The 18,327-nt window shown below is 48.8% G+C and overlaps 2 protein-coding genes across 2 annotated transcripts; one reads left to right on the top strand and one right to left on the bottom strand.

Moving 5' to 3' along the window:
• Window positions 1–313: 313 nt before the first annotated feature.
• Window positions 314–4,955, bottom strand: LOC148638658 (kelch-like protein 10). Its single transcript, XM_088622601.1, has 5 exons — window positions 4,599–4,955; window positions 3,787–4,276; window positions 2,455–3,072; window positions 1,343–1,492; window positions 314–688 (listed from the first exon to the last, which is right to left on the bottom strand). The coding sequence occupies exons 1-5, from the start codon at window positions 4,784–4,786 to the stop codon at window positions 314–316; spliced, it is 1,821 nt and encodes a 606-aa protein (XP_088478727.1). The 5' UTR covers window positions 4,787–4,955.
• A 2,142-nt stretch (window positions 4,956–7,097) lies between these two features.
• Window positions 7,098–17,780, top strand: LOC148638659 (cytosolic 5'-nucleotidase 3-like). Its single transcript, XM_088622602.1, has 10 exons — window positions 7,098–7,133; window positions 8,072–8,146; window positions 9,786–9,884; window positions 10,608–10,677; window positions 11,758–11,804; window positions 11,965–12,050; window positions 12,332–12,421; window positions 13,014–13,176; window positions 13,627–13,827; window positions 14,692–17,780. Exons 1-10 carry the CDS (start codon window positions 7,098–7,100, stop codon window positions 14,800–14,802), a joined length of 978 nt encoding a protein of 325 aa, XP_088478728.1. The 3' UTR covers window positions 14,803–17,780.
• The last annotated feature ends 547 nt before the right edge of the window (window positions 17,781–18,327 follow it).

The following is an 18,327-nucleotide window of genomic DNA, read 5'->3' on the forward strand; positions in this document are numbered from 1 at the left end:
CAATGTAAGAACCACTGGGCCGGTGCCACGTGTGCTGTTTTAGAGTTTCTCTTCCTTGAGGTTTAAAAAAAAAAACTGGGGCAAAGATTAGAGGAAACGAGGGGTTACAGATTTATTTTGTGAGGATGATCACTGGCTACAATACATTTAAAATCAACAACAGCCTCTCAAAAAACAAATGAGTATTTTTTTTTCCCTTTCTTCCCAAAATATAAAGGCAGAACGAAATGAGTGCCTTTGCCCAGCTTGAAAAGGACATAGATGCGTCTGCTACCCTCTGCGCTTCCTGGCTTGTGGAAGGGGAGGGGAACCCTCAGACGGAGAGCAGGCCGTTGCTGGCTGACGCTCTGGGCTCGTCACGCTGCCCGTAGGGCGCCGCTGTGTCCCGGGCGGCGGCGTACTCGGCCACGTTGGGCAGGCCGGGCACCACGCAGCAGCTGAGGGCGCTGCGGAAGATGCCCATGTCGTGGGCGTCGTACCACTCGTCCGTCCTCTCGTCGTAGCACTCGGCGTTGAAGGTGGTGGTGAAGCCGTTGAAGCCGCCCACCACGAAGAGCAGGTCGTCCACCACCTCGATGCCGAAGTTGCTGCGCGGGTTGAACATGGTGGGCACGGGCTGCCAGCTGTTGGTCAGCGGGTTGTAGGCCTCCGCGCTCCGCAGCCGGTTCGTCCCGTCAAACCCGCCAACCTATAGGGGTCAAAGGTCACGCGGTGTCTCGACTCCTCGGCTCATGGGAGTGTGAGCGGTGTGCAGGGGGCTGCCCCCTCCTAGGAGGAGCTGGATAGAGGGGCGACAGCTGCTCTTTTAATAGACTCTGATTGCAACAGAGGGTCTTAATATAGAATTAATACCTAACACATGACAACACCCATTGTCGTGTCTTTAAATGCCTCTCGGTATACATGTGTTTATGCAACAAATATCACATAAGGGTGTGGATATGCATTATTAAATCTTGAACATTATTTTTGCCCATATTGATTTCCATTAGTTGATCACTCTGCTTTGAATAATGTTACATCATTTTTTTTTATTAACAAAACTGTGTTGGCCTGAGTATCTGCAAGTATAGATGTATGAATCTTGCTTTTGAGCTGCAGATTACCAATAAGGCAGGGGGGAGCTTGCAAGCCTTGCTTAGAGCGTACGTTTGTGTTTATTCACGTGCCTGCATGCTGAGCCTTAATTCAGGCATAGGCAACCTTGGCACCTTGAATCCTTTTCGCTGGAACTTATTTCTCTTCCCCCAGCTGCGTTCGCCCTGCATGGCGATGAGTGCTGATTTCAGAGCTGTGCCCCGCCCTGCAGCTCGAGCCCGTATGCGCTTGAGCCGGTCCTCACCGCGAACACCTGATCCCCGTAGGCGACCACCCCCACCCCGCTGCGCCGGCTGCGCATGGGAGCGATCAGCGTCCACTGGTTGGTCTCCGGGCTGTAGGCCTCGGCGGTGAAGAGGCACTCGGTCCCGTTGAAACCCCCGCAGATGTACACCTGTACAAAGAAGGGAAAAGATTTGCACCGAGGAGACAACTGGTGGACGGCAGGCTCTTTTGCCCCTGTGCCTACTGAATCGTTGTGCGTCTCGCTTAATAAAAATAATTCCACTCCACTCAAAGCGCTTTACAAGTAATGGGGATCCCCTCCACCACCACCACCCGCTTGCAGCCCCACCTGGATGATGCGACGGCAGCCATAGTGCACCAGTACACTCCCCACATACCAGCTCCCACTGGGGAGGAGAACAGAGTGATGAAGCCAGTTCAGAGATGGGGATTATCAGGAGGCCGTGATTGTCCAGGACGCCACCCCTAACCTTTTCGAGAAACGCCCTGGGATTTTTAATGACCACAGAGAGTCAGGAGCTTTGTTTTACATCTCATCTCAAGGATGGCGCCTGTTTACAGTATAGTGTCCCCGTCACTATACTGGGACAGTAGGACCCACATAGACCGCAGGGTGAGCGCCCCCTACTGGCCCCACTAACACCTCTTCCAGCAGCAACCTGAGTTTTTCCCAGGAGGTCTCCCATCCAGGTACTGACCAGGCTCACACCTGCTGAGCTTCACTGGGTTGCCAGCTGTGAGTTGCAGGGTCCTATGGGTGCTGGCATATCACTTAGCATTTCACAGTGACGTCTCTGTCAAAATCTGTCCGTTCAGCTCAAACGCGACTCTGCAGGCCCCTTTGAAGGTGACTGTTTTGGAAGTGGAACATGGGAGGCGGATTGGCGTGGGGGGGGGGGATCTGCAGGTCTTGCCCTGACGAACAGGAGAGAATATGCTCTTAAAGAGGTGCAAGAGCATTTCAGCTCAAGGCTGTCTTTAAGTGCCTTACTTAAGGTCTGTAGAAGACAGGGCAGCAGCCTAGCAAGTCCTGAGCTGGTTTAGAGCCACAGCTGTCAGACTGCCCAGGGGGCGCCGGCCAGGACTTGTCCCGCGGCCCCGATCACACACCTTGCCATACAGGGTGGTGGCACTGGCGTCGCTCCTCTGGTCATGCATGGGCGAGATGAGGGTCCACTGGTTGGTCTCGGGCTCGTAGCGCTCGGCCGTGTTGAGCCGCACGTAGCCGTCGAAGCCGCCCATGGCGTAGATGAAGCCGCCGAGCACGGCCACGCTGACGTAGCAGCGGCGGGAGTGCATGGGCGCCACCTGGTGCCAGGTGTGGGCCACGGGGTTGAACTTCCTCACGCTGTTGAAGTAGTCCACGCTGTCGAAGCCGCCCACGCAGTACACGAACCCCTTCAGGTAGGCGGCGCCGTGGTAGGCCCGCGGGCTCTCCTGCTGCACCGTGGCGTTGACCCAGCGGTCGGCGCGGGCGTCGTAGGCCTCGATGGCGTTGGTGGGGCTGCCCCCGCTCCAGCCGCCGATGGCCAGCAGGATGGAGTAGGGCAGGCGCGGGCGGGTCATGGGGTTGCGGAAGTCCGAGCTGGACGGCCCGTTCATGTTGAGGTCGTACATGGCCTTCAGCGCGTTGATGATGATGGGCTTGCACTCCTCGCTGTCCTTCACCAGCTCGTTGTTCTTCACGTTGTTCATGAAGTACTCCGCGTTCATCAGGGCCATGCGCACCTGTCGGCGGGCACGGCGACAGCGAGAGGAGGAGGAGGAGGGGGGTGACCGGCCCGTGCCAGGATCTGCTCCTGCAGAGGCTGCCACCCGCCAATACAGCAGCATGCACACTCTATATCCAAAGCAGGGCTATTCATTAACTAGACAGGCATATTCGGATACACGTTCATGTTGGTTTCAATTAACACTAGATTCATTCATCCAACGAGGGGGTAGTTCAGGTGGGCAGCTGCATCAGGGTGCGTAGGCTGCAAAGGAACAAGTAAAGGTTTATTCCCTGCTGAAAAGAGAAGAGACGAAACGCAACGTTTCAGCTGTGTTCTCGCCCGAAGAAGGCTCCACAGCCGAAACGTTGTGTTTCCTTTCTTCTCTTGGCAGCAGGGAATCAACCTATACTTTTTCCAACAAAGTGGTAGTCAAGGTGGTGTTGTGAATTAATTCAACAGACAGGATACCACTAGTACATGATGTTTTTTTTTAAGCCATGTCGGATACCTTGGGCAAACGCAATCTCGTGTGCATACTGTATGATGCCACTTCAGCAAATCTTAACATAACTTCAGGTACAGGCAGTGCAGGTACAGTTCTGGACAGAGGCTGGAGGCCTGCCTACAGTACCTAGGTCTGGATTCGGGAGCAAACAGAGGAGTGTGCGGTAGTGCTCCAGCCTTTGAAGAGTTGGTTAGGTTGCCCCAGGAGCGGGCTGGCACTGACCTTGGGCAGCAGCACGGAGATGCAGGCCCGGCGCTCGCTGGGCGCCTGGGCGATCCAGCGCAGGATGGCCTCGAAGACCACGTCCTCCTGCTTGACGTTGAGGTCGTCCTTCTCGATGATGTCGCGCAGCTGGCCGGCGGAGAGCTCCAGGAACTCCTGGGACACCTTCACCAGCTCCTCGAAGTGGTGCAGGATGAAGAGGTAGGCCTTGCGCCGCAGCCCGGGGCAGTGGTAGAAGTCGGCGAACTGGCAGATGCCGATGCAGTTCTCCAGGCACAGCTGGGACTCCAGGAAGTCGCAGCAGGCCCGCACGATGCCCAGGATGCTGAACTGGTCAGCCGCCGCCAGCAGGCCCTCCACGTTGTCGGCGGTGATGGGCACGGTGCGGGTGTAGGCGTACTCGATGATCAGCTTCATCATCTCCGGGGACACTCCAGGGATGTTGTACTCCTTCTTTTCGGAGTTATTCCAGCCACTGGTGAACAGGGCTCTGAGGGGGAAGGAGACAAGAGACTTTTTTCTTTTTCATTCCCTCCCTTTACATCAGATAATCTGTGCCAGACGTGAGTTACACCAGAGAAATCAGATTCACTTGTCACAAAAAAATGTCCCTGATTTGAAAAAACCATGCTAGGTCTGCCCTTGAAGGCTCAGCGGAGAAGTGTATTTTTGCTTTTCCAAACATTGTTACAATAAGGTACCATTACAGTTCTAGCACAGTCGAGTTATACAGCAGCACCGCCATGCAACCACAGTACTACAGTACTATACAGCAGTCCCCTAACCCTAAATACGGCTTCTGGACTGCTTACAGGAAGTAGGAGCTGCAGCCACACAAGATGTTCTTGTGGGCGTTGAACTCCATGCCGTTGACCTTGATGATGACGTCACACAGCTTCCCCTCCAGACGCAGCTCATTGAAGACGCTGCACGCCATCGCGCTCATTTTCCGCTCCATGTGGGATCTTTGGCCCCTGGTCGAGGTCGAGGGCTCCTCCATCTTGCCGACTTCCTTACACACTTTTGCGATTTTTTTTTTTAAATGGGTTTGTCTGCGGAGGCTTTGGCGGGGAGGGGACACGTTTATTCCCCCAGAGAAAGGGACTCGGAGTGGCTTTCTCTGCTGGCTTGACTGCTGCGCAACTGAAGCCCAGGCAGGGCCCGTGTCTCCCAGGGTTCTAGAACAGCAGTGTGGAGTCATTGCATCACAATCGGCTGCCGACTCCAGGCTTCCGCAGGGAGGCCTTCAGGTACAGCCAGTCACAGACACTTCCAGTTCAATTCAATGCCGTTTATTTTTGTATAGCGCCTTTCACAACAAGGTTGCCCACAGGCACTGAACAAGGCTGTGTGACAATACGTGACGTTGCAACACAGAAAGAGAAAAAGCCAGAAGACAACGGAGGAGAGGAACCAAAAACTCCTCTGTAAGGAGAAAGAAAACCTCTGGGGGTCCAAGGTCAACTGGCTGCCCAACCTCTCTGGGCATGCTGACATTATACACTTCTAAAAACAAGTACTACGTGTGGAGTATTAAGCCTTCCATCATGTGCTTCTGTGTGCCAGTACTCCATGCAGATCTCTGTAGACCAGCAAATCCTCCCAAACGATATTGAATATTGGAACCTGTGGGCTCAAAGGCACCCCTGTTCTTCCTGGGGTCCCAGCTGTGCTTGCTAGACATGATGAGTCTGCCAGGACTTCACAACTCCCCACTGTCACATCACATCACTTTCTAACCCCCCCACAATCACACAATCACCAAATCACCCCCACAATCAACATCAGTCTAAGACATCAAATTCATCCTAGTTGCATATTTGCTGAGGCCTTATACACATAACATATAGGTATTGGATGCAATTACATTTGTCGAGTTTTTAATACCTCTGTGTGTATTTGTGAGCTTCCTATCTTACATTCATCTCTGCAAATTGCTACACACAACACTGAATGATTTTGCAAAGCAGTTATAGCACATACCGAGATGATGTGTGATTGACATTTGTTAATATACACATTGTAAACATAATACGGGCGCATCCAAAGTTTTTTCAAAGTAGTTTTCCTTCAGATATTTTTTAAATGACTGTAAAACATTACCCGGTTATGTCAGTTGAAATCAGGTTCTCAATTATTGGGGGGGGGGGACAGTGATGACTCGGAAATCATTTTGAGACCAGATCTCAGCTGTGAGGGAAATTTAATTAGCTAACAAGCCAAATATTTCTTTAAGGGAGCCAGCGCACGATACGCGCAGTTATGTGTTTGTGCCTTTTGCTTTATTTCCCCGGAACTTTGTGGACTGTAGCGCTGTGCTCCTTCGGACAGTTTTGCCAGAGCATAAAGTTTCATTCGTTTCCGTAGTACCGGCTCCTACTTGTCAAACACGTCTCGGGTGTTTTCGTAAGCTTGTGGTATGCAGTGCTTTCCTTTGCCGCCTTTCTTTTAAAATTAGTTCGAGTTTTTAATATTGCGGTTGAACCGTTTTTGTCTTGTCGGGGAAGCACCACGTCTGCAAAAAAAACAAAATGGTAAGTTTTCATAAATGCCGACTCGTTGGACCGATGCTCCGTCTGTGATTGTGTCAAATGTAGGGTGCGTTAATTAATACAATGTAATTTGGTACAGGATAGATGGTACAAGGTTCAGTCACGCAAACCGGTGGTTTCAAATCGCCCAGCGCTGCAATTTATCTCCCAGTAACAACAGACATGGCTCAGTTGATACAACTGCCGGGGGTTGACGTTGAGATTGTGAAGGATGTGCATTTTATTGAAGTCCTTTTATTTTCAAGCCACATAATTCCGAATTAACCCCTACCTTTACAGGAATCGAGCGCTAAACCCTGCAGTGCTGGGCGGAGTTTTGCTGAGACAGTTTGGTGTGGGATTTTAATCCAGTTGCAGCGAATGCTGGCCTGTATAATTTCAGAAAGCCTCGGTACAAACAAGCAAAACTACACCACAAGCTGTGTGTGGACCGCACAGCACTGTGAATTACAGCTGTGTTTTTGATGGGCTTACCCTCGTCACAGATAAGCATTTTGCCCCTGAAAAATAAGTTCTTCAATAAGGCCCAGTCCAGTTTCGGGGGAGCTGTGTATTTGGGGTGCACCTATCTAAAGGGGTGTTGGTGAACTCTTCCGCTTCAAGAGTGCTCCCCGAAAAAAAAAACGCCCTTTTGAGGTTGTGACTCCCTTTCACTCAGACTCTTCAATTGAAAGGAGAGGGAAAATATTGCAGGCCTGTCACTGGAGGCTTTCTGTGTGAAAACTGAAACATTTGAAGTTCAAAGGCTCGGAGACACAGATGACTGTAAAGCTGGACAAGCGATCGGGCCCTACGGTGTGCGCTAGTTTTGAAACACAGACTACTTCAAGTGACAGCTGTTTTTGACTTTTTCAAAAACATTTGTAATGAAAGGAGACTTTAAATATTTTTTTAACCCACACCCCTTCCCCCCTTCCCGTATCTTATGTCTTCTAGATGCGAGGTAAGATTGCTATACTGTGGCAATCCCTTTTAACGATTACAGAGCACTATCCTGAACTAACCAGCTTCTGCTTTTGCTGCCTGTACGAAGTTCAGACTGCAACTTTCTCCCTGGTCGGTTACAGTTGAATAACTGGGTTCCTGTCCAACGTCTTTGCCTTTGTCCCCATGCGACCCTTGTGTTGCACAACCAAGATTCCAGGCCAGGGATCACCCAGAAGAGGCCCTTTCCCACGCCTTACAAACGATGTGAATTATGTAGAAATCAGTCTTTCTAGCTGTAATTCTGTGCCGCTGTTCATTGCCTCTTTGTTTTCTTCTTGTGTGCTTTGTTTCTTTTCGTGTGCTCTCTTTTGCAAAGCGGCATTTGCCGCCTGGGCTGAACTGCAGCTCCAGCAAGCTGAAAGGGTGCCCGTGTTAGCAGAACACGGTTGTTTACTTGCACAGGGCGAAGGAGGCTGAGCTCGACAGCCTGGTTCTAAAGCGCAGATCTTTATTTCTCTCGTATCTCGCACGGCGCACTGTAGCGCTGTTCAAGTGGCAGGAGATCTCTTTATCTAAAAAGTTATTTATAAATAAATGTTATTTTATTTATTTATAAAGTGAGGCTGAATAGCCTTGTGTTTATCATGCAGATTATCACGCATGCGGCCTCTTCGGTCCTCCCCGATATTGTGGATCAACACAATATTTGAACTAGTTCTCGTCTGTGCACCCAGTAAGGCATCATTTGGAAAAAGGTGACCTCCAACCTGCACCCAGTAACTCTTTCTCCTGGTTCTGCTGTCCAGATTTACCAGGTCCCCTGGCTAGTAAACCCAGTGAGGACTGCCATAGCCATTTGGCACCAGTTGAAAAAGTACGAGGTCAGACCTTTTCTGTACTGTATGGTGTCGTGCATGTTCCCTGTGATGTATTTTTTTTTAAGTATCGTCTGGGAGTTTTGAGATTCATCCAAATCCAGTACTGGCAAAACAGGACAGGGGGGATTTTTTTTTAAAAAAGAAAGAAAAAGAAAGCACTGGTGTCTTAAAATCTTACTGCCAAAAAGATTTAATCCTTACCCTGAGCAGATTAAGTGAGTGCAACAGAGCAAGGACCCTAAAAGTCAGATATGTGGGTGTTGCTTTTCTGATTATAGTTGAACACATTTTCAAGGGAATCGCAGATCTATTTTGTCACCGTCACGTGTTAAGATATGCATAATACAATGGATTTGGAAGAATGTTGTCCCAATCAGTCATTCCTTCATCACTGAATTTAGAACCATTCCTTCACTATACATCTGAGCTCTTTTTGATTACCAAAGTCCAGTCCTCAAATGTTGACCTGCAGATTTTGTAGGTTGTCAATTGTCAGATCTTAGTGGGAACAGTAAATTAACCCTCTTTTTGTGTTAGATATAACTTATTACTTAAACCCTGCTCCACTGCTTCTGGCTAGGGAGCAAAGATGTGTGTAAGAATACTAATACTCAAATAGATGAGGGCCTTCTTCAACAGCCTTTGTTTCCAGATAGCAGTCCATTATGAACCTCTGGATATGATTTAAAGTCAAATATGCTAAACAGCCACTGCACCGGTGGCGATGTGGTTGTAAGCATCTTGTTTTGAAGTCTCATCCAGATGATGACAGCTCCTCAACAGTGTTCATGGTTTCCACACTGGGGCGTTGGTCTTGGAAGTGCTTGTTCTTATATCATCAGTCTGTTTTTCTCTAGAGGCTTCTCATCCCAGTACTGACCAGGCCCACCCTTGCTTAACTTCTCAGGCGGTAATACAGCTCTGATACTCGGCCATTCAAACCTACAGAAAACTTTTCAGCAACAAGCAACAGGGGGAATAGATGTTGGATTGCAGTCTTATTTGTTACGTAATGTTTTTAAACAGAACTGCTTTCCGATTGCCAATGAAGCCTTGTGGTTTGAGACTGCTTGCCACAGTAATAGCAGCTGAAATTGACAATGTGGCGCTGTTCGTGGCCTTGGCTGCCCAGAAGAGAAAAATGCCTCTCTCTCTTAGCGTACAGTACAGACAGAGGCTCTCTGGACCACTCCCGGCTGTCTGCAGCCTCCTGTGCCTGGACAGGAACTACTGGAGTTTTATATGGGTGCGCGCAGTCAGTTGTGTTGTGCCAGGGCCAGTCTGCAAAACGGCTTTGCACAAGCTTTCCTTTTTAGTTGTTTTTTCCAGTTGCAGTAATTGGGTTTGGCTAAGTGAACCGTTAAATATTTAAGCTCATGTGTTGAGATCATTGCTGCCTTGGCTTAAGAACCTAAAATTCTCCAAAGTGTTGTTAAGCATACTGGCCCCCCCCTCACAGGAACAGGCCTGCAGCAGCAAAAGGGAGCTGGCTAAGAGAAAAGTCGTAAGAGGGCTGTGCCCTATGGGTGGTCAACGTCAGTTCAGAGCACCGGAGCTGCATTGCTGGTCATTGTCCTGTGTGTGTGGGTGAGTCACGATAAGTGCTGGGCTTACAGAACTCATCTTTATCCCTGTGTTGCAGCTGCCCGAGCTTGCCAAGCCCACAGTGTGCATGCGGGACCGGCAGAGGGTGGAGGAGATCATCCAGCGCTTTCAGAGGGGAGGACACGGCAAAGTCCAGGTGTGTCTTGCAGGCGGGGGAGAGCTTTTGTAAGGACGCTGCAGCAGCAGCAGGTTTGCTCTGAATCGGTGTGCGCTTTACAAAGCCGAGACAACTTACAACTTTCAAACTTCTGGGCAAACTAGTGATGCACGGAAAACAAAACGGACTTAAGTGCTTGGTTCAGAATTCTGTGCTCTTGAAGCAAGAAAAGGAAATACTCAAGTGTTAGCCATCGGAATGATCTGAGCTCCGGAGTGGGGAGGGGGCATGCGTCCTCTCTGGATATGAGCTGGAGTTTCTGTTGAATACTAACGAATTCTGTAACAGCCCACAAGACACAGATCAGTAGCTGTGGTCCTAAAAAAAAGCATCAATGTTGACAGCAGCTTGACAGCCTGCCTTGAAGTCTGTTTGAAATTATTTCCTGCAGAAAGGAGGTCAGCTGTGGGATGAGGGGGCTTCTGCAGGCTCCCCTCCATGTCAACATTGACATTTTCAATCTAGAATTTGTTTTGCATAGCGTGTTTCACAAAAACCATCCTTGTCCCTCGTGATGATGGCGTTCCCCTACAGACATGTGCCTTATGAAGGAAGAGCAGTTTGACATGGGGCTGCAGTCGCAGGAGGGGGGCTGGGGGTTAGTCCCGGTTTCCCTCCCTCCCGGAACGGAAAAGCTGCGAGCCGTCGGCACAGCGGGCGTGTGTGTGGACAGGGCCTGAGCGTGCCGCTCTTCTCTTCCAGGTGATTTCCGACTTCGATATGACGCTCACCAGGTTCGCCCACAACGGCAAACGGTGCCCAACGTGCCACAGTGAGTACAGAGCACCTCCCGGTCTGCGATCTCTTCCTGTCGGATATATGCATGCACCATCTGGCACCCTGCCCTTTATTTAAAGGGATTATGCAATTCTTTGCACAAATGGTGGTGGTGGTGGGTTGAAACAGAATGAAATGCACAGCCGTGTTCCTGAAGATTTCCTGGGATAGTTCGGGGAAATGGCTGGACAAGATCCTCAAACCGATACATTTCTAGAAACCGAATAAGCAAGGACGCCCTGTCACTTGTAACCTGCATGTTCCTATGAGACTAGGAAGACCCTTAGTCTTTGCCTGGGGCTTAAACTAACACAGCTGCATGTACTTACATTCATCACATTCCTGAACGCAGGTGTTTGATCTGTAGGTGGTGTGTGGGGTGCCTACAGATTTTAAGAAATGTATATTAAAAGATTGAAGATTCCCAGAGTTCTGTGTGCAGCGGGAAAAGTGAAGCCCGTGTTGGCAGTGGACTAAAATGTGTTGGAGGGGGGCGCTGTGAGAGTGTGAGCGGAGTGTCTCGCGATTTCAAGGTCGACGGACAGTTGCACAAAACTCAAAAGCTTTCAAGCGGTAATAGCGCTCAAGTCAAGTCGCTAGCTGGGACGGCTATGGTTGGAAATCCCTGAGTGGTGTCGAACAATTGGGCAAGAGCTGCTGAGGGTGGGGGGCGGGGGGGGGTATTAGTCAGTCAGGGAGCTCTTAGCTCTTGGTGACAGTGACCCCCTGTGGCCTCCCGGGGACTTGCGGGCTCGTGGTGCTGTCGGTAAAGGTCACGCCTCTCCTGCAGTTGGGGCTAAACCTCCTGCAGGGGGCGGGCAGTGGGAACTGCTGGGCAGATCAGGGGAGGCTGCCCGTCCTTCCTCGTTCTCCCCCATGTGCGGTTGTGGGGTTTGTGAGCTGCGAGCCAAGATTGCAAACAGACACACAGCTGGCAGTTGCCCTTGTCAGGTGGAAATAATGGTATGTAACAATACTGAATGTATGCAGTTCACCACCTATAGGGAAATGCTTAAGATGTATAAGCAAAGGAGAAGAAACCGTTAACTGTCTCGGTTTCTGTGCTCTGCTGCAGACATCGTGGACAACAGCAAGCTGATCAGCGAAGACTGCAAGAAGCAGGTGAGCTGCAGCCGATGAAGGAGCTAGAGGAATCGGTTCAGTTTTTTGATAGCTGCTGTAAGGGAAAGATGGGCTTTCCAGTTTATACTGTAGCAAGACTGCATTCATGCAGGGTGTCAGGACAGGCTTGGAAAGCTTATTTCCCCACTTGTTGCTGCAGCTGAAGGATCTTCTGAACACCTACTACCCCATTGAGATCGATCCCACGCGCAAAATTGAAGAGAAGTTCCCGTTAATGGTTGAATGGTGAGTCTGAGCAAACACCCATTGATCCTTTCACACAGTATATGTTTGTGTTTGGTAACATGCCAGATACCTGCTTGTGGTTTTTCCCAGTGATTGATTTTGAATTTTTGTTTCTTCAGATATGAATTTTTTTCCCCCATCTAAAACAGTCTTGCTTGTACAGTAAGACTATATATAGTTAAAATAGGAGCATTTCACACTGTGTAATTAGTATTTAATGCTTTAAAAGAGAAGGGAATGCAGCTGAGGCTGAACACTGAGACTTGTTTTCTGTTGTGCAGGTGGACCAAAGCCCACAATCTCCTGACAGAGCAGAAGATTCACAAGGATCAGCTGGCCCAGGTGGTGAAGGAGTCTGATGTAATGCTTAGGTACAGAACATGGTCTGTGTTTGGCTGGTAGATTGTATGGACAGATGAGTATGTGAAGTACAGAGAAATGAAAAGGGGTGGCGAGGGCTTTACGTATGAGGGGAGCATCCATCTTTTTTCATTAATGTGCTTTATAACTCGCTTATGGGAGCTGAGTCCCATTACCCTTGTTTTCTGTATCTGTGAATTAAGTTTGTCTTTAGCAGGATGTGACCGCCAAATGGCTCCTAAGTCATGGGAAATGCACGCGTACTGACACACTTCACAGCGACTGGTCTCTTGGTCCTCACAAGACCACTTTTGGAAGCTCCAGCTGCAGATTATAAAGCCCCTGAAGGGGTTGGGAAAATCTACCCAGATCTGGGTGCCCTGGGGCCTGCAGGCAAACTGACATGATTCCGTGACTGAGAACAGAAAGGACTTCATTATGCAATGGTTTTGTGGGTGGGCGCAGAAAGAGGCTGGTCATGTTGCGAACGCTGAGTCACTGTAGAGTATTTGTAAGGATGACTCCCAGCTTTAACCTTCCTGATCTCTTTAGGTATTTTGGGGCGAATACAGTTCCTTAAACTTAGTTTTTTTTTTAATACAGAGATGGCTATAAGGTTTTCTTTGATCAGCTGCATGAGCACAACATCCCACTGCTCATCTTCTCGGCGGGGATCGGGGACGTGCTGGAGGAGATCATCAGGCAAGTGGGGGTCTTCCACCCCAACATCAAGGTCTTCTCCAACTACATGGACTTTGACGAGAACGTGAGTCTCTTTCAGCAGCAAAACTAAGACTCCTACACCCACGTTTCCCTGAAACCTCGGGCCTGATTACAATCACGCCGCTCCTTTGTTCACACAGCAGCTTGCCTTTGGTGTTCTTTGCTGAGTTAGACGCGTGGACAAGTTAGTGTCTCTTGGGAGCTTCTGCAAAAGTCCTCGCAGTGCAGGATAAGATTACGTCTTTTCTTTTCCTTCCGTGTCAATCACTTTGGCCTCCAATTCTGACAGACGTAGCCTCCTGTGGAGTTGCAGTCAGCAAGGAATATGACCAGGCTTGAACCTGTGATCATAGACGCTTCCCCAAGCACACAAACTGAGCTCTTTTCCACTTGGGAACTCCTGCAGTGCCTTTTCCTACGGGGGGGAATGCTCCAAGCTCGACATCGCCAGATTTCGAACTTGTAACTTGGCGCCTTTTCTCTTTTTGTCCAGGGGGTTTTGAAGGCTTTCAAAGGGGAGCTGATCCACACCTACAACAAGAGAGAAGGAGCCCTGCTGAACTCCGGCCACTTCGCGGAGCTGAGGGACAGGCGCAACATCATCCTGCTCGGGGATTCCATGGGGGACCTGACCATGGCGGACGGGGTGCAGAACATGGAAAACATCCTGAAGATCGGCTACCTCAACGACAAGGTGGGCAGAGCAGAGCCAGATGTGGGCTGGGGAAGTTCAAGTAGGGAGCTGCGTCAACATGCGTGGGCTGCAAGGGAATGGTTTATTCCGCGCTGGAAGGGAAAAGAGACGCAATGTTTCAGCTGTGGAGCCTTCTTTGGGTGCCATTCATCCTACCCTTCTTCACACCTGAAGAAAGCTCCACAGCTGAAAACTTGTTTCTTTTCTTCTGTTTTCAGCTTGAAATATACCTTTACTTGTGCCTCAGAGGCAGATGCAGGCTAGGACAGGTGTAATCCTGCCTTTCCACGTCTATCTGAGCCAGCCCAGCCCGCCGAGCTGTAGGCTCTTATGTAAGCCAGCACCAGCTGCTAGGGGCTCGGGTAACGTTGCGAGGAAAAGTGGATTGAAATCGTTGGGGTGCCCTCGGAGACTTGAGAGGCGCTTGTGAGCTCTCGGAGAGGCGCAGCGGCTTCTCCAGTCACCGCCAGCTTTCCTGAAGGTCATGCAAGGAGCCGGGGGTGAGAGAGCGACGAGGCGCTGGGCTTGTCGGAGGAGTTCGGTGTGTGAGCTGTGATCAGGTGATCGCCGCAGTGAGCTGTGCTGATGAGCAGTTCCGGATTGGCAGGGTATCAAAGCAGATATTGCTGTGAATGTGAACTCTCAGACACGCACACTCATCGAGCTGCACACTCTTGCAGTGACTGGCGCTCCTGCATGGCCTCGGCAGCAGCTTGCACAGGGGAGTAGTGGCCAGGGACTCGGGACTCCTGGCTTTAATTCCCTTCAGTGGGGACACTGCTGCAGCTGCGCCTCAGGGCTGCGTACTGCACCCAGATTGTTCCACCTGAGCAAACCCAACCTCTTCCCCCCCCCCCCCTTCAGGTGGACGAGAGGAAGGAGCAGTACCTGAACTCCTACGACATCGTGCTGGAGAAGGACGAGACGATGGACGTGGTGAATGCCATCCTGCAGCGCATCGTCAAGGCCAATTAACTGAGGGGGAAAAGGCACCGGGCCAGTGGAGGGGGGGTAGGAGGGAGAGGCGCTTGGAGATAGGTGATAGGCCAGGCATGTCTGACCCTCCTACCTCCTCTCCTCGCTGGGGAGGACATTTCAGTTAGTTTGTAATGGGTTTATAAGGGGCATGGTGACAGGATCCTTTTTTGAGAACCAGTGCTTCAAAACCCTTGTTTTAATTTCCACGTTCTTAAGGAGAAAATGCCGTTGTGGTGTATCCCCCATCACACCCCGGTGCCTGAGATTTACAAGTTCATTTTTAATTTTTTTTAAAGGATCAAGCCAGTTGTTCTCTTAACCTCCACTGTACACGAGTGTTTTGTTCGTCCCGTTTACAGACGGCAAAGGTAATGGGGAACTCCTTCCTGAGTCACGTTTTTTTTTTTCCTGAGTTTTTCGTTTTGTTGTGGAGGTTCACTCTAGCGGTTAATCTGGTGTCGTCAAAGCTCAGTGGGTGTCCCTTCGCTTAATCTGTTTGGAGGATGGCATCTTTGTCACGCACGGGCGCTAAATCAGTGATCTGCAGTTCTCCTCCTGGAGGGCCGGTGTACCAGGCCTCTTCCAACGGCCAACACCCGAAGACATGGAGAGAAGTTGCTAGTACTCCCATAATGAGTAAGATCTGAGCTATAAAGAAAATGTATACTGTAGAAACACTGGCCCTCTCCTCCCTGTGCTAAACCTGTATGGAAAGGGGGCTCGCCTCAGACGGTCTCCTAGTGGCTTCATGGCGTGTTTGTTTTGTGCAGATGGAACTGGAGTCTTTTGTGCTGCCCTGCCACGTGTTCAGTTTGCATAAAAGATCTGCATGTAAGGCGTAAACCCGAACTTTTTTTATTCGGTTTTTAAAATCTTCATTGTTTTAATGTAGGGCTTATGTCCCTTCAATCTGCTGTGGGAATGATTTTTTTATTATTTTTTTTGCCTACCAAGAGTCTATTTAAAAAACAAGATCATGTAGCTTTTGAGAACCAATAGAAGACTGTGGGTTAGGTTCCCAGGGCTGGGCCTGGAAAACGGATGAAGCATAATTGCCATCATGGGTCAGGTTGGGAGCCCACAGGGACAGAGAGAGAGTTTGCGTGACGTCAGCAGGACCAGCTCGCCCTCCCACAGATTGGCAGCTGTAGTATCACCGGTAACTGACACAAGGTGGCGCTGTGCTCACTTTGTTCACTTCCATCCTTTCTGGTTATAGTGTGCCTGTGGTCCTTGTGCATGTGCAGCTGCTTCTTCTGGGTAAAACGGACTCAGAGTTTTTACTTTTTGAAAAGCTAAGCAGAGTATGCTTGTCTTAAAGACGACTTTCTGTGCCTTTTTAGTTTACAAAAACTTTCCGTTTAGAGAACGGTTCTCGATATCCCTGTATTAATTTTTAAATCCGCTGGAAATCCAGAGGTGTTTATTAGGGTGTTGCAGTGTTCCCCATCCTGATCCTGTTGGCTTCCGCACCTGCTGGCTTTTGTTCCGGACGAGCTCTCGGTTAACGTAACCAACTACTTTTGAGTCGAAAAAATGTTTATATCCTAATCAACCAACTTGTTAGTTCCTTCAAGGCTTCAGTTAGATAATTAAGCTCGACTAGAACGCAAACCAGCAGGTGTGTGGTCCTTCAGGACCAGGATTGGAGATCCCTGTGTTAGAGGGTATTTTATTAATTTTAATGTTAACAGCAGCTTATAGTACACTCCCTGCTGTCCGATGCATGATATATGTGCAGCAGATTATAGATAGCAGAGGTGGACAACCTTGGTCCTTAACTGCCATGTTTCTGCTTTTTTCATTCCATCTTGGACCTTAATGACTTAATCAAACCAGTGGACTGGATAAGAAGGCAGCTGTTTTCAAGGTGTTCATCAGGTGCTAATTAAAAAAAGTGCCACTTTTAGCACTGGAGTGTCCAGTCCTGGACCTGGGGAGACCTAGTCTGGTAGGTTTTATGAGTTAAGTCCATTTCTACAGATTGGGAATATGTGGAAATTATTGTTCAGTTAAGCAGGTTTTGTATTCAGTCAGGGCTGAGGTGCACTAAGCCTTTGGTTCTAAAGGATTTCTAATTTTAATAAATCACCTGCTTAACTGATCAGAGCTACATTGTCTTGCCCCTTTAGAAATTGGTTATTTAAAGCCGATCTATCCAGGACCAAAACCTGACAGTCCTGCTCTAACCCAGAGCTCATGGACCCAGGTTATCTACCTCTTCTACGGTGTCATGACGTTAACATAGCTGGACTCGAGGGAGTGCTGTTCCAATAGCAGAGCTGGTCTTTTTCTGTGGTGTGATGACAAGGGAAAATGCCATGGCGTTAAAACAGTTGCAGCTGTTTTTCTAGTTTTGCACCTCTGGGAGGTGTGTGTTGGGGATGGGTGTAAGTCACTTAACAAGAAGTTGTTAGGAAAAAAAACATTCTCTGTGATCACTGAAAATTTTAAATTTTAAACAATCTGGCAATTATGAAGGTGTTGGGTTTTTTTTTTTACAAAAGAAGCATTTTGAAGATTATAACTTAAGTTGTATTCTTGCTGTTGGGACACTTGGCTTAAAGACTTTTAATTTTTGGTAAACAGTCTTTTGTATGGTTCTTCAGTACTAGTTTACCCACAATGGTCTTTTTGTTTCCATTGTTCAGAACTTGGTGCAATACTAGCCAAAGCTGCATTTGTGCCGTAGTGTCCCCGAGGGAACGAACATAAAAATGACTACTGTACTTGTCACTTAACAGTGGATCACTTAACGAACCCCCCACAGTGGATCAGTTTATGTAATAGAACGGTTATTGTTCATTGCGATTTAGATGTGATTGTTGATCAGAGAGACGCTTTGGGTCCAGGAGTGGTCACTCCAGTTATGGTTATTGCTGCAGTGTTTGTGCATCACTTGACTGTAACATCTGTAAATTGCATGAGAAAACATTCTCGCCTTATTTAACATTAAACTTCGTTTTTGAATTCCCCCATGTTGTGAACTGGAGTGCTGTGTTACCAGAGGTTGCGAGTTCATTTCAAGATGAGGCCAACAAGGTCTGAGGATCACACTGGAGATGTCTGCTGGTCAGTTTAATTCTGGTGTTCATCAAACTTATAATAGGTGCATAAGAAGACAAATATCTTGAAAAGACTCTTAATGAACTCCCGCACAGTGTGTTTTACAAGTCTGTCTTATTTTAAAAAACATTTTCAGTTTTAAAAGTAATGAGCTTTAAATGCTAAAACTGTGCGCTTTGCAGAACCAGTGATTATGAAGATGTTTCCCCCTGACACAAGGCTAGCTTCACACATCCATTCTGAAAGCACTTTCACTGCTGGGGAAGCTGGCAGCACCTGTCACTGAATACTCAGTGTCTGAGCGATCTTTAATAGGGCTCTTACTGATGAAGGTTTTGGATACTCTACTGACAATGTAAGAGGTTTCAGGTGAGAAGAAAGCATCTTGCTCATTTGGTAACGAATACCTTATTAATTACTAATTTATTATAGTCAAGTGACTACTTTATCACAAGG

The sequence above is a fragment of the Lepisosteus platostomus genome, chromosome 28 (assembly GCF_059453375.1).
Source record: "Lepisosteus platostomus isolate fLepPlt1 chromosome 28, fLepPlt1.hap1, whole genome shotgun sequence".
Classification (NCBI taxonomy): Eukaryota; Metazoa; Chordata; class Actinopteri; order Semionotiformes; family Lepisosteidae; genus Lepisosteus; species Lepisosteus platostomus.

Excerpts from the sequence above, each read along its gene's own strand:
- LOC148638658 (XM_088622601.1), bottom strand. The coding sequence starts at position 4,786 with ATGGAGGAGCCCTCGACCTCGACCAGGGGCCAAAGATCCCACATGGAG. Across the intron at positions 4,277-4,598 it reads GGCTGCAGCTCCTACTTCCT|AGCCCTGTTCACCAGTGGCT; the intron begins GTAAGCAGTCCA and ends CTTCCCCCTCAG. Across the intron at positions 1,493-2,454 it reads CCACCACCCTGTATGGCAAG|GTGTACATCTGCGGGGGTTT; the intron begins GTGTGTGATCGG and ends TTCTTTGTACAG.
- LOC148638659 (XM_088622602.1), top strand. The coding sequence starts at position 7,098 with ATGACTGTAAAGCTGGACAAGCGATCGGGCCCTACG. Across the intron at positions 8,147-9,785 it reads ACCAGTTGAAAAAGTACGAG|CTGCCCGAGCTTGCCAAGCC; the intron begins GTCAGACCTTTT and ends CCTGTGTTGCAG. Across the intron at positions 13,828-14,691 it reads TCGGCTACCTCAACGACAAG|GTGGACGAGAGGAAGGAGCA; the intron begins GTGGGCAGAGCA and ends CCCCCCCTTCAG.